Genomic DNA, 14,880 nt, shown 5'->3' with positions numbered 1-14,880 from the left:
TACGGGGCTGGGAGCCCACCCTCCCCCGGTGGCTCAGGGCGGCCTGCGCAGCAGCTGGTTGGTTTTCAGCGACCAGGGACTTGACCAGTAGGCGTCCAGCCTGGGAACTCCTTCTCCTGCTAGGCCCACCCTGCCCCACGTCCCCCTCAGTGCTGGCCCTACAGCCCCTGGCCCCAGGCCAACCAGGCCTGCTGCTGCACCTTCGGCCCCTTACCTCTGCCCCCGCCTGGTGCAGCTGCCCCGTCCACCCCGACGGCTGCCAGGCTTTCCTGACCTGGGTGGCTGCAGCCCCTGGCAGCTGCTCCTCGGTGGCTGGCGCCCGCCCGCCGCAAAACCTGACCTCTCCTTCCTTAGCTGCTGCCCCAGGGATCCGCCCCGCCGGTCTCTGAGCGCCTGGTCCCCTCAGGACGGGCAGAAGCTGGGCTTCCCCCAGCTGCCCTTGCCTTCGATGCTCCTCCAGCCCCGACTCCGGGGGCTGACTCCAGTGACCCCTTTATGAACACAGGGAGTGAGGATGGGGGAGACGGCCACCAACGTCGCCACCCTGAACATGAAGGACGCCCTCAAGGTCAGGGTGAAGGACGGCTGCGACGTGGAGAACCCCTGCGCCTCGAGCCCCTGCCCTGTGCACAGCCACTGCCACGACACCTGGGACGGCTACTCCTGCGTCTGTGACAGAGGTGGGCACCCTCGTTCCAGAGCCCACAGGGGGGACTGGAGCACCTGGGCTGGTTACATCGAGTGACCCTGCAGGTGTGGGCGCCCTGGCTGGAGGCGTGGCCTGCCTTCTTAGGACCAGCCCCGAGCCTCTCTCGTCGGGGTGCGGGCAATGCGCCACCTGGGTCCCGTGGCACGGGATGAGAGTCAGGAAGGAATTAGTAGAAGTGCAGGTGTTCCTCCGAGTTCAGGGGCACCCACTTGTCCTCTCAGCTGCACCTGTCACCCCTGGTGGTGGGAGCTGGAGGCAGGAAGTGTCACCGGGAGGCCCCGGGGGCTGTCTTCACTGGAGGTCATGCCGCCCCCTCCCCCGCAGGGTACTTTGGAAGGAAGTGTGTGGACGTCTGCCACCTGAACCCCTGCGAGCACCTGGCGGCCTGCGTGCACTCCCCCACCTCCCCACGGGGCTACATGTGCGAGTGTGGGCCCGGCCACTATGGGCAGTACTGCGAGAACAAGTAAGGAGGGCATGCCGGGGCCTCGTCCCTTCCAGGGTCCCCCGCCCCTCCTCTCTCACCCTCCTCTCTCGGGGTAACAGGACGCAGTCTTTCCCCAAACTTCACGTGAAATAAGTGAGCGTAGCTTGGGCGCCCGGCATGAACCTGTTTGAGCGTGTTCCCCCTGGAGGCAGGTGGCACAGGTCACAGCCGTGGAAGCCCTGCCACGCGCACGGGATAGGGTCCTGAGAGATGCAGGGAGACGGATGTGACCGTGGACGGCTCTCTGTGGAAGTCGCCTTCGATGTGTGTGGAGGTCCTGGGGTGGAGGGTACCCAGGGTGGGAGCTGCACCCTCCCTGGGCCTCTGGGGTGCCATGTGCACAGTGTGTGGCTGGCAGAGCACAGGTGTGCGGTCACACAGGTCGACACCTTCCCAGCTGGAGCCGCGTGGTTCTTCACGCACCAGGACTCTGGCCCCCTGGCTCACGCCCTCTGCAGACGGCCTCGGGTGAGGAGCCACGTGGGTGCAGCCCAGCTGAGTGCTGGGCACACTTGCCCTGCTCGTGGTGTGCCCAAGCCCGGCACGTGCTGTGGTCCCTGGCTGGGAACCTGTGTCCTTGGGCTCGTGACCTCACGGGAAGACACGCCCCGCAGCGTGCTGGGTGTCATGGCACCTCATCAAGGAGAGCTCGCAGGAGAGGCCCTGAGCGCAGGGTAGGGCGAGCAGCAGGGCTGAAGGCAGAGTCCCTCGGAAGGCTGCCGAGAGGACTGGTGGGAGGAGGCTGGCCTGAGGCACCCAGCGGATCGGTCCTGGGCAGAGCCGGGCATGTGCTGTCCTGAGCTGGGGGACAGAGACACAGGGAGGAAGTCCTGCCCTGCGAGGCAGGAACAGAGGCGACTGTGGAGCCCCTGCAGGGAGGGCAGGGCCAGGGCTGGGGTGGAAGGCGTCCTGGCTGCCCCCAGGGATGCAGTCTGGGCACGGGAACTGGGGCAGGGGAGCCCTCGGCGGCCAGCACTGGGCCTGGCGTTGCAGACACACCAGGCTGCAGAGGGGTAGAGGGACGGAGGTCCACCAGGGCTCTGGGCTCTGCACCCTGCAAGTGCAGTCCACCAGACAAGTCCTCTGGGGCTTAGGGGCGCTGGCCGGTCATGTTCCTGCCTCAGGTAGGTGTGTAGTCGGCACTTAGCACTGGTTGCCGGGTGCGCCAGGGGGCACAGCAGGTCGCTTGTCGGCTGGAGGAGCGTGAAGGGCACTCTTGGGGCAGGCGTCTGTAGGCAGGTGGGTCCACCTTGGGAACAGGTAGGGTGGGCAGAGCACAGGTGGCAGAGATTCAGGCCTGGCCTTGGCACTCAGACGTTGCTCACCCCCAGACCCCTCAGGGAGGCAGGAGCGGTGCCCCCCAACCCCCAAGTGCCCCAAACCCGGCACGTGGCTGCTCATGACTGACGTGAGGGCCACGTCACATGGGGCCAGGCTGCCCAGAGCATCGTGGGCACAGTGGCCAGTGTTCAACACGGGGGCCTGGGGGACGAAAGATGCTGCACAATCTGTTGTGCTGGTGGACACTGTGGTTCCTGGGCAAAGGTTGTCAGGGCAGCTGGGCTCAGTGTGCCACGCAGAGCCAGAGGCAGCGGGCTGCTGTCATCGAGCTGCGGTGCAGCAGGCTGCAGACACAGAGCCCAGAGTGGCACAGACAGGTGTGCCCGCCATGCTGGTGTGGCTGAGTCCTGGTGGCCGGTGTGTCTTCAAGGTGGAGAAGGGTGAGGAGGGAAGTTATCTGAAGATAACGTCTCACGGTAGAACCTTCCTGGGTGGACCCTGACGCCCGGGAGTAGGGCACAGGGTTCCAGGGGTCTGGAGGGCGGGGCTGAGCCCCTGGAGGGGAAACCGAGGCCACGTGGAGGGGAGGGAGGTGACGGGGAGGGTCACCACCGTCCCCTCACTGCCAGGAGGCTCCGCTTGGTGACCCTTCCGTCTGCCGCCATCTTTTCCTAACAGAATTGACCTCCCGTGCCCCAGAGGCTGGTGGGGGAACCCCGTCTGTGGCCCCTGCCACTGTGCTGTCAGCCAGGGCTTCCACCCCGACTGCAACAAGACCAACGGCCAGTGCCAGTGCAAGGTGAGGCCCGCGGGCTGCCCTCCTCCTCCTGGGCCTGAGCCCCGCACACGGACCTCCAGCGCTCTCCCGTCTATCCGCACGCGCCTGCCTGCCCATCCCCTGTGCCTCTTCTCACACGTGCTCCTGTGTCAGCGCTTAGGAGCCTGCTGTGGCTCCGACCTGGGACTACCTGGGCTGCTCCTCACAGGAACCCTGCCCTGGGCACCGAGGCCCTGGCCAGCTCTGCAGCCCCTCACTTGGTTGGCGCGGCAGTCCACATTCTTGTGAAGGCTGGTTCACCTGCAGCACCACCGGGCCTCCCAGGTGGCCACGTCCTCCACCAAGCCCGTGCTCGCGGCTCGCGGACGGCAAAGCTCTGAACGTCTCAAGGGCTGGGCTGTGGCTCGGTGGCGGAGCAGGTCCCTGGGGTGTGGCTCAGTGGAGGAGCCCTTACCTGGTGTATGCGAGGCCCTGGGTTCGATTCCCAGCACCACATATAAATAAATAAATAAAGGTCCATCGACAACTAAAAACTATTCAAAAACAAAAAGTAGCACTGCAAGAAACACTTCAACGGGTCACGGTAGCCCCCCTGCCCCAGGCCTGCCTCGTGTGACCAGCGCCCTGCCGTCCTGCTCACAGCTTCCCAGGGGTTGGAATTCCTCCGTCAGGACGGCTGCGTCCCCCTGGACATGGCTCAAGTCCACAGCCCATACCATTTTCTAGAGGGGAGCCCAGGTGGCCAGCCCAGGGCAGAGTGGCCAGTAGACAGCAGAGTGGACGTGAGCCCAGGCCTCTGAGCTCAAGACACGCTCTTGACCATCCCTGGCCTGCCCCACAGTGTGCATATGGATGGCTCCGAATGTGTCACAATCATCTAAAAAAAGAACTGAGTGCCATCCTCTCACGGTGATCTCATTGTTTTCAGAGCAAGTGGAAGGTGCCCGTGGCACGGATCAGAAGGGGAGTGTGGGAGGTGCTTCTGGGAGAACGCCCCTGGGCCTGGCACTGAGGGCCCCAGGAGCCGCCCTGGACATGGGCGGAGGCAGTGAGAGGAGCCCAGAAGTTGGTGGCCATGGCTCATGCCCAGCGAGGTGGACCTTGGCGGTGCTCAGGACACGTCTCCCGGAGGCTGGCCTCTCGCCAGCCTCTGAGGTCCCCTGTGCTGCTTCCGGCTTTTGCAGGAGAATTACTACAAGCCCCCAGCCCAGGAGGCCTGCCTGCCCTGCAACTGCTTCCCCCACGGCTCCCACAGCCGCGCGTGCGACATGGACACAGGGCAGTGTGCCTGCAAGCCCGGCGTCATCGGCCGCCAGTGCAACCGCTGTGACAACCCTTTCGCTGAGGTCACATCGCTTGGCTGCGAAGGTCCGGTTGCCCCCTGACCTTCTTCTGGTCACACACAGGGACAGGCTACAGGGTGGTCTGCACACCCCTGGACTTAGGGGCCCCTGACACTCCTGACCTTCTAGAAACCTGACCTTCAGAAGGGGCAAGGGTCAGGGCCACAGAGCGGGAAGGTGTGAGGGGTGTGGCTCTGGGAGAGTGTGGCCTGGTCCTGCCGCTGAGGGCTTCTTTCCCTGCACCCCAGTCATCTACAATGGATGTCCCAGAGCGTTTGAGGCTGGCATCTGGTGGCCGCAGACCAAGTTTGGGCAGCCGGCTGCTGTGCCGTGCCCCAAGGGATCTGTGGGTAAGTCTTGTGGCCCGTGGCATCCACAGGGTGGAGATTAGACAGAGATAGGCCTTTTGGGGGGCAAATTGACCCACGCATCAGAATTCACGGAATGTCCCACGTTTGAAAATGTCTCAAGGCAAAGCGTTTGGGAGAAACAGTGACATTCCCTCCAGGGTAAGCCACGTGCCACAACACGTGTCGGGCCTGGTGAAACTGCAGGCGACACACTGCGTGACACCCGTCTGCCCAGCCTGGATGCCCTCATGGCTCTGCCACACTCGCAGTTCACGTGGTGGCTTCTCTTTGTGCAGTGGGGTAATGGGGGTGTCCACACCTCAGGGCGCCCGGGAATTCAGCAAGGTGTGTGTGGTGACCGCTGGCCCTGGCATGTGGCTTTCCTGGCTTTTCATGGATGTGCTGGGCAGCCAAAGGGCCTGGTGTCAGCCCGAGAGGTCATGCATGGGGCCCAGGCCGAAGGAAGGGAATGTGTGTTGGCTCATGGCCATGGAGCTGCCCGGCCTGGGCTGCCCTGGGACCCTTTGCCGCATTCTGGCATGGGCATTAAACGGGCATCGACGGGCAGGAGGTGCACACGGCATGTTCCCATTGCCTAGGAAACGCAGTTCGGCACTGCAGCGGGGAGAAGGGCTGGCTGCCCCCCGAGCTCTTCAACTGCACCACGGGCTCCTTCGTGGACCTCAAAGTCACGGTAGGCCCGAGCCTCAGGGCACATGTGTGCACCGTGTGCGTGTGCGTGTGTGTGTGCGCGCATGTGTGTGCACCGTGTGCGCGTGTGCGTGTGCGTGTGTGTGTGTGTGTGTGTGTGTGGTTAGCCCCAGGTGGGGCGAGGGCACAGAAGCCCCTGGATCGCTGGGGCTGGTGCTGCAGGCCAGGGGCCAGATGCCAAGCAGCCTCCCTGGCATAGCGTGTCGGGTGGCTGGCTAGCTGGGCACAGGCAAGCCCTTCTCTTGGGCCTGCAGGGCCCAGCCCGGTGTCCTGGGTTCTGGAGCGCGAGTCCCCGCCCGCTGGTGCTCGGGTCTTTGTTGCTCTGCTCCATCTTGGGGCGTCCCTTCCGAGCCCTGCAGACACCTCGTTCCCACGCCACGGTCCTCAGTCGGACACTTTCCTGGCCTTGGGCTGTGGGTTCCTTTCTGACCAGGAAGCTTCCATGGAAGGTGGTGGACGCCCGAATAGCAGGAAGGGCCTGCAGGCGTCGGTTGAGATGTCCTGGTCTCTCTTCTTCCAGAATGAGAAGCTCAGCCACAACGAGTCGCGGCTGGACGGCGCGGGGTCCCTGCGGCTGGTGAAGGCGCTGCGCAACGCCACGCGGCTGGGAGGCCCGCTGTTCGGCAACGACGTGCGCACGGCCTACCAGCTGCTGGCCCGCGTCCTGCAGCACGAGAGCCAGCAGCAGGGCTTCGAGCTGGCGGCCACGCGGGAGGCCGACTTCCATGAGGTAGAGGAGGCGCTCGGGGAGCCCAGCTGGGTGGGCCGTGGGGTGGGGCGGTGCTGGGCAGCCGGAAGCCCCAGGCACCTCAAGGCAGCACTCGGCTTCCCAGGCGTGAGGGGGGCGCGGGGGCTGGCCGAGCCCACGCCCTGCTGGCAGCAGGTGGGCAGCGCAGGGCAGGCCCAGCCCCAGTGGTGACGGCCCCTGCCGCTGGCAGTTGGGGGCATCCGGGGCACCAGCCTTCCACTGGCTGGTGCAGCTGACCCGGCCTTCCTCCCCCAAGGCCGAATGCATGGCTCGTCTCCCACCCACTCGCCAGGTTAGGGAATGAGGCACAGAGAGCTGGGGCTGGCCCAGGGGTGCGGCTGGCAGGCGGTGGGCCCCAGCGGGGGGCTCGGGCACCTCCTGCAGAGCCCCTCCCGCCCCGCGTGTGCTGGGGTGACCGTGGAGGTGCCCTTCTGTCCCCATGCTTGTGAGCCACTCTGGAGTGTTCCAAGCTGCCCCCTCCTCTCCAGGCCCCGTCCTGTGCCCCCAGGGACCCGTCTACCCCACCCCAGCCGTGCACAGCACTGGGGGCCCAGCCAGGCCCCTCGCGGTGATTGGAGCCAGGCCTGGGGACTTGGGCCAGAGGAGCTTTTCTTCATGTTTTATTCCTTCCTGGTTCCTGTCTCGGGCTGAGCCCTGGCCACACATCTGAGGGCCCGTCACGCTCCTGCTCAGCCGAGCCTGGGGGTCCTGTGGCCTGCCCTCCCCGGGGGTCCAGGGGTCCCAGCACGTCTCCCCTGTCAGCGTCTCAGGGCACATGGTGGAGCCCTGGCAGGGCGCCTCCTGATGGCCCCTGGCCTCCAAGGCCACCTCCCCGACACTGGCCTGGGGCCGATGGCCTTCTAGTCACACGGCCGGACTCCATAGCGAGACTGAGCATGGTGTCTATGTGGCCAGGATGTTGTTCACACGGGCAGTGCCCTCCTGGCCCCGGCCACCAGGGCTGCGTGGGAGCAGATCCAGCGGGCAGAGGGTGGCGCCGCGCGGCTGCTGCAGCACTTCGAAGCCTACTTCAGCAACGTGGCCCGCAATCTGAGGAGGACCTACCTGCGGCCCTTTGTCATCGTCACCACCAACATGAGTAAGGGCTGCAGGGCAGCACCCCCGAGGGTGGGGCCCCAGGACACCCAGGTGTCCTGGGAGCCGAGTCCTGGGGCGAGGCCGTGGGTCACTGCCCAGCCCGGCCTCTCTAGAAGAGAGAGCCAGCGACCCTGGCCTCCGTCTCCCAGTGGTCAGTGGGAGAAGTTGCCCATGGTCAAGGGCCTTTGGACGATCTGCAGAAACACACAGTGCTCCAGAGGCTGGGCCAGCACGGGGGCCGATGGGTGGAGGTGCTGCCCTGTGGTCTTTGGGTCCAGGTGTGATCCTGCGGGAAGGCGTGGGTGCCGGGGCTCCCTACAGTGCACCCTACCCGGGCAGCAGAGCCCTCCAGACTTGGCACAGATGGGCAGTCTCAGGGCAGAGGCAGGGGCCCAGGCTGGCCAGAGCCAAGCGGTCTCAGGACCAGCACCTCGTGGCCACAGCACCCTGAGCATGGGGACACGCGACCTGGGGCTGGGGTTTCACAGGGTGGTTTTCAGGCAGAGAGAGCTGCAGGGTGGGACCGCCGGTCCCCACCCCGGACAGGGCAGGCCCACCCTGTGTAGGCCTGCAGCACGTCTGACCCCGCAGAGCCCTGCCAGCCACAGGCTGTCCCCTGGGCATGTTCCGGGCTCTCCCCTCCGGAGATCCAGTGTGCCCGCCCAGCCTGGCCCTCGCTCCTGCAGGTAGCCAGAGGGACACTGCCCTCGTGGGGAGAGTTGGCTTGGATGGGATCACTTGGGGGGCCCATGCGTGCAGAGCAGTGTCACCGGCCCAGCAGAGGGACAGTCGGACGGCAGAGAGGCTCGGGCGATGCCAGCCCAGGCTCCCTCAGGGTCAGGGTTCCAGTTCCGTCTCTGTCCTGTGGCCTGTCTGCCACTGGAGGGCTGCAGGGAGTGGCGGGATCTGTGTGTGGGGCTGGGGGCTGCACTGCTCGGCCAGCACGGCCGGCTTGCCCACCCAGAGGTGTGTGAGACGGTGCTGGGTGCCACCTCAAGTGGCATCGTCTCCCCTTCTCATGTCCCCCCAGGTGCTCTGCTGCCAGCTCAGCAGGCTGAACGGAGGGAGGTACAACTGGGCTCTTCTGAAGGCGCCGGTCACCGTGGGCAGGACGGTCGTGGGCACGGTGAAGGCAGGCTCAGGAAGGCCTGGCATTGTGTGTGAGTGAGGAAACTGTCCCCAGTTCTTGCAGTTGACGTCTTCGACAAGTTCAACTTCACGGGTGCCCGGGTGCCGCGGTTCGAGGACATTCAGGATGAGTTCCCCAGGGAGCTGGAGTCCTCGGTGTCCTTCCCAGCCGACGTCTTCAAACCTCCCGAGAGAAAAGGTGAAACTGCAGCCTGGGCATTCCTACTGTCCCCACTGACCATCCAGGGCGGCGGCCACTCGCTGCCATCAGCCCCCAGGGCAGCTGTGCTCCCGTCTCACGGGACCTAGGTAACGTGCGGGGCGAGGAAGCCGTGCTCTGCCAAGCTTGGTGCCCGCGTCCCCTGCTGCCCAATGCAGCTGGCATGTGGCCTCTCGCATGCCCACCTCACGTGCACCTGGACGCCCACACAGGCACATGTCCATGTCCTCCCGAGGCTCCCTGGGTGGGGACAAGGAGCAGGTGGGGGACGGACATCAGCTGACCATCACACGACTTTGTTGCTCTTTGGCCTCTGCGGTGCAGCGTACCTGATGTGGAAGTCATCGTCTTTACCAGGGCTTGGGAGGGACCCAGGGGCACTCTGCCACTAAGCCACGCCCCAGACCTCCTTTCCCTCCTGAGTCAGTCTCGCTAAGGTGCCAGGCCGGCCTCGAGCTGGCCATGCTCCCCTCTCAGCCTCCGGAGTCGCTGGGGTCACCAGGTGCGCCCGGCACGCGGCACGCCTTTCCACTTCCAGTGTGCGGGTCGGGAGTTCCAGTGAGTCAGGTTCTGGGCCCCAGCTCGAGCTCTTTTCACCTGGCAAATCTGAACAACCCTATGAACAGCGACTCCCCATCCCTCTCCCGACTTGTGACCATGTGGCTGTATGAACCTGACCCTCCAGGCCCTCACCCAGGTGGCCGTGCAGTTGCCACTCTGCAGCAGGCGTGCCTCACTGAGCACACTGTCCTTGAGGTCCGTCCACGTCGCATGTGCAGGTGTCAGGGTGCCTGTCTTTTTAAGGCTGCGTGGTATGCTCATCCGAGTGGACCACATTATGTGACCCACTCCTCTGTTGGTGGACTCTGGCTTCCTTTGGGGGCTCTTGTGAATTCTGCTGCTATGAACATCTCTCTTTAAGACCCTGTTTCAGCTGGGTGTGGGGAGGCACGCCTGCAATCCCAGCCGCTAGGGAAGCTGAGGCAGGAGGATCGCAGGTTCTACTCAGCGAGGCCCTAAGCAACTCAGTGAGACCCTGCCTCAAGCTGAGATATAAAATGGGCGGGGGGTGTGACTCCGTGGTTAAGTGCCCCTCAGTTCAATCCCTGGTACCAAAACAAAAACAAAACAAAACAGCCAGGCTGGGCTGGGGCTCAGAGGCAGAGCGCTCGCCTAGCACAGGTGAGGCCCCGGGTTGGATCCTCAGCACCACATAAAAATAAATAAATAAAAAAATAAATAAACCCCCAAATAGACTTGCTGGCCACACAGTGACCTGTGTTTGCTTTCTGAGGAGCACCGTGTTCTCTCCCGGGACAGCTGTCAGTGTGCAGAAGCACTTGCAGAGGTGGAAGGACATGGTGGGGACACAGGTGCATGGCCTCAGCTTCATGCTCACATTGCAGAAGGCCCCGTCGCGAGGCCAGCCTGGAGGGCCACGCTGCCGACGATGCCACCAGGGCCTGGGACTGAGAGGGAGGGCCACGTCAGCAGGCGCCGGAGACACCCGGAGGATCCCAGCCAGTTTGCTGTCGCCCTGGTCATCATTTACCGGACCTTGGGCCAGCTCCTGCCTGAGCACTACGACCCTGACCGCCGCAGCCTCCGGTGAGGCCAGGGATTGGGGCTGGAGAAGGCCTGCTCCCCCAGGGTCCTGGGCTTGGGGAGGGCCTGCTCCCCCAGGGTCCTGGGCTTGGGGTGGGCCTGCTTCTGCGGGGTCCCGGGCTTGGGGAGGGCCTGCTCCCCCGGGGTCCACAAGTCCGAATCCTGATCACCTTTGTCATCACAACAGTATCACACCATGACCTCGCCAAAGACCGGGACCTCGCCCCGTGGGGTCCCTCACACAGAGGTGTGGGCCAGCCAGATGGGCACTGCATGCTGGGACATTATGACCTTCACCTTGGCTTGCCCTGGCCCTTGTGCCCAGAGGTGCCTCAGAGTATACCCCACTTTGTGCCTCTGCGGGTCTGCCCTGCCCCACCCCTCACCTGAGGCCGTGGCATCGGAGCCTCTGGTCACTGCCCCCTGCCATCAGCACCGAGGGTCACTTGGCCAGTACGAGCCTCACCATGTGTCTTCTACCTCAGGGGCCTCAAGTCTGACTAAGGGTGTCCACCAAGGTCATACTTTCCAACCCCAAGGTCGTTTCCCAGATACCCCTGGTTCTGTGGACCTCATAGTCACATCCCCTGGTGACTGGATGAGGGGGTGCCGTGGGCTGAGTCACTTGACCAGGGCCTGCCCTGGGCTCCTGGCCCTCCCTTGCTCCAGCTGGGCCGTTGACATCTTTGTACATGAATTTTCTGTTCGTTTGTCAATTTCTGAAGCCCCCATGTGGCCTGGAGGTGACGCGTGTCCTACGCCTGAGAACAGGGCCACCGTGTGTGCCCAGGGACCGTGACTCCTTGCTCGTCTGACCCATGTCCCCTGGCATTCATACTCTTTTAAAGGGATGTGGCCTCCTCACTGCTGTCCCCTGGTCTCGCTCCTCTGCCACAGGCTGCCGAACCGGCCAGTCATCAACACGCCGGTGGTGAGCGTCATGCTTCACAGTGAGGGGGCCCCGCTGTCCCGCCCCCTGGAGAGGCCAGTCCTGGTGCAGTTCACCCTGTTGGAGACGGAGGAGCGAACCAAGCCCGTCTGTGTGTTCTGGAACCACTCTCTGGAGTAAGTGCCACTCTAGGGCCGGGGACAGCACCTCCTGCTGCAGACACCCCAAGGCCCAGCCAAGGCAGGACTCGTGGACTGTCTTCTGGCCTTGGTGGCCAGGAGCTCTGCCCCCCGTGCTGCCTGCGTGGGTGTCGGAGCCTCCTCACGCAGACACACATGCAGATACACACACAAACACGCAGACACACACATACACACATGCAGACACATGCAGATACACACAGATGCACACGCAGACACACATGGAGACACACACAGACACACACACACAGACATACACGCAGACACACAGAGACACACATGCAGACACACAGAGACACACATGCAGACTCACATGGAGACACACGCAGACACATACACAGACTCACATGCAGACACGCGTAGACACACACGCAGACACACATGCAGACACACCAGGAGACTCACATGTAGACACATGCAGACACACATGCAGACATACCAGGAGACTCATATGCAGACACACGTAGACACACATGGAGACGCACATGCAGACACACCAGGAGACACACACGCAGACACACCAGGAGACTCACATGCAGACACACGGAGACACACATGGAGACACACATGCAGACACACCAGGAGACTCAGATGCAGACTCACAGCCAGGCACGCGGGGTCTCCCCAGGGGCCTGAGGCAGAGGCGGGCTGCTCGCTGGGGACTTCAGAGGTGCCGACCCACACCAGTGCCCAGGCCTCTGCGGCTGAGCCTAGAGGGTGAGTTCTGAGCACACAGGGCGATGGGACTTGGCCAGGCCCAGGCGCCCCAACTGTGGCACCTTCCCCGGGGGTCCCTGGCCTTTGGCCAGCTCGGCGCCCCACCCCCGCAGCAGGTTTAGGACGCTGTCAGGCACCCTGTGTGCATGAGCACCCACAGGAGCCAGGAGACGCCCCCGCGTGCTGGGGAGACGTGGGGCTGCGCCTTTGCCCCTGCTCACACGAGACTGGCTCTGAGGCCCGTCTTCCTCCCCTGGCCTTGAGGTTCTGAGCTCTCTGTGGGGGGCTGGCTTTTTCTCCTCTAGTTCCTGCTCAGTGGTGCTGTCTTGGAGTGGGGGGACACTGGTGGGACCAGTGTGCGCAGGAACGCTCCCCTCACCAGGTTCAGTGCCATCTGCACCCTGATGGTGGTCGCCTCTCCACCGGGAGAGCTGGGGGCTGCCAGAGAGCCAAGCCCCAGGCCCGCCCTCTGGCTTGAAGCGAGGCCCGAGCTGCGCACCTAGGAGCTCCTATGTGACAGGGCCACCTCCCGTGGCGTGGGTCCTCTGGATTGAGTGGGCGGCCACCACGGGGCCGTGCCGGGTGCTGGCCCTGCTGAGCAAGCGGGCTCCTGTGGGGCACACGGACGGCTTGGCAGCGAGAGCTCACGCGCCTGGACTTTCCACACACTCGCCAAGCCGCCCCCGGCCTGTCTGGCTCTCAGAGGAGACAGCAGAGGGGCCTGCGCCCAGTGGGAGGCGATGGCATCTGGCCTTGGCCCGCGGCTGCTGGGCATGGCGTCTGGCCTTGGTCCCTCATTTGGATCCTGGCAATTAGCTCTGGCTCTAGTGATCTGCCCCTGCTTTATGTGGCTCCTTTATCCCCAGATCTGAGCGCCCTTGGCAAGCGCACCGACGGTCACGGCCCATTTCACAGATGAGTAAATTCGGGATCAGAGAGGTTACGTGACTTTCCCAGCATCGGGGGCAGGGCCCAGAACAGCTTGTTATTTGGGGCTCCCCGTCCTGAAACGGGAGGAGTAACAGGGCCCTGACTTCCAGGCAGCCCCATAAAACACGGTGCAACCTGCCCAGGAAAGTGCGGCCGACGTAGGAGTGAGTTCTGAGATGGCCAGGACTCAGGCCTGCGGGGGGCAAGTGGCCATGGTGCCACGGAGGCGAGGCGCTTCTGGCGACAGGCGCACAGCGGACGTGAGGCTCCTTGGGGTTTCTCCGCTGAGACGTGGACCATTCGATCTGGAGAGGTGCTCGTGAGAGGTGGCGGCCCCCAGGGGACGAGTGCTCCATGATGTCAGGGGCAGCACAGCTGTTGTCCTAGCCACAGGCCGTGCAGTGAGGGGGCAAGGGACATGGCAGAGGCCACCGGTGAGGTCATGGGACACAGCACGCAGGGCTGCTCTGCGTCGGCCCATTCCCACCGGCAGGGTCCAGCTGGCCAGGGCCGGGGAAGGCTGCTGCGCCTTGGCCGTGTCACAGTTTCGGGGACCGTCTCACCCCTTGGTCCCCTTTCTCTGCAGCATCGGTGGGACTGGAGGCTGGTCGGCCAAGGGCTGCGAGCTCCTGTCCAGGAACCGGACCCACGTGGTGTGCCAGTGCAGCCGGGCCGCGAGCTGCGCGGTGCTCATGGACATCTCCAGGCGCGAGGTGGGCATCCCACAGCCACCGCCCCACCAACAAGTGTGCCCACGGGCCCCAGGAAGTTGGCTGAGCCCCCAAACCTCGCTTCCTCCTCAGCGCTGTGAGCAAACCCTGCGGCCCATGAGCCTGAATCTGGGGCACCCCACACCCCACCTAAAGGGTTCCGAAGAGCCCAGGTTGAACACCTGACCTGCAGCAGTGGACCCTAAGCTCAGACTCAGAGGTCCCCAGAATGTCACCTCCCTTCAGAGCAGGTCCCAGCCTTCTGTTAGACAGTGTTTCTGCATCTACTTTGAAAGACGGGCAAGACAGCGAGGCTGGCATGTCCCACGCGGGTGTCACTGCGGGCCACACACACCGGCCCCCAGGACCAAGGGGTCAGGTCCTCAGTGACAGGCAGATAATCTTTGACCTCCGGCGTCTTCAGCAGCCTGAGAATGTGAGCCACACCTCATCGGGCGGTGGTAGGGCAGAGGGGCCCTGGGCCGGGCAGGCTGGGAGGACCTGTCCTGGCCTCCTTTACCAAGGCAGGGAGGTGGCACAAGGCCAGCCTGGGCAGTGTGGGACACTGGCATCCAGGAACCCGAGGCAGAGGCCAGGGTGGCCTCACCTGTCACCTGCTCAGGGCTGGGATGTGGCCCAGGAGCCAGACCGTTGCCCCTGCCAGGGCCATTCTGGTGTCCAGGGGCTCAGGCTTCTGCACCTTCGTGGAGATGTGAGCCAGGTGGCAGGTGCTCAGGAGAGTGGCTTTCGTGTATTGTGCAGGCCAAGCTGCAGCCCGGCCCCCAGGGTGTCTGCGCCCTCTCCCAGCACCCACCTCTGTGGCAGGCAGCACTTCCAAGCAGGTGCACCAGGGCCAGCCCTGAGGCTGATCACCGAGGTCTTTAGACAGGGGTGAGGTTCCTGTGGCCAGGAAGCTGGGCAGCACTCAGACGAAGCTGAGGTAGAAGAATGCAATGGGAGTGGTCAGGGGCTCCTG

General features: G+C 64.2%; 1 protein-coding gene across 3 annotated transcripts in view; it reads left to right on the top strand.

Moving 5' to 3' along the window:
• Positions 1-14,880, top strand: part of CELSR1 (cadherin EGF LAG seven-pass G-type receptor 1) — a 116,060-nt gene that overhangs the window by 88,379 nt on the left and 12,801 nt on the right. For all 3 annotated transcript variants that reach the window (XM_081311426.1, XM_081311425.1, XM_081311424.1), the window contains exons 12-23: positions 506-680; positions 1,034-1,175; positions 3,156-3,276; positions 4,440-4,623; positions 4,847-4,948; positions 5,548-5,642; positions 6,180-6,389; positions 7,323-7,506; positions 8,689-8,832; positions 10,260-10,461; positions 11,356-11,523; positions 13,781-13,907. In XM_081311426.1, coding sequence (XP_081167552.1) covers positions 506-680; positions 1,034-1,175; positions 3,156-3,276; positions 4,440-4,623; positions 4,847-4,948; positions 5,548-5,642; positions 6,180-6,389; positions 7,323-7,506; positions 8,689-8,832; positions 10,260-10,461; positions 11,356-11,523; positions 13,781-13,907 — 1,854 coding nt within the window. The remainder of the gene's footprint in view (positions 1-505; positions 681-1,033; positions 1,176-3,155; positions 3,277-4,439; positions 4,624-4,846; positions 4,949-5,547; positions 5,643-6,179; positions 6,390-7,322; positions 7,507-8,688; positions 8,833-10,259; positions 10,462-11,355; positions 11,524-13,780; positions 13,908-14,880) is intronic.

This window comes from Spermophilus citellus, assembly GCF_964194105.1.
Source record: "Spermophilus citellus genome assembly, chromosome: 10".
Lineage (NCBI taxonomy): Eukaryota > Metazoa > Chordata > Mammalia > Rodentia > Sciuridae > Spermophilus > Spermophilus citellus.
This window is presented reverse-complemented; position numbering and strand designations above follow the sequence as displayed.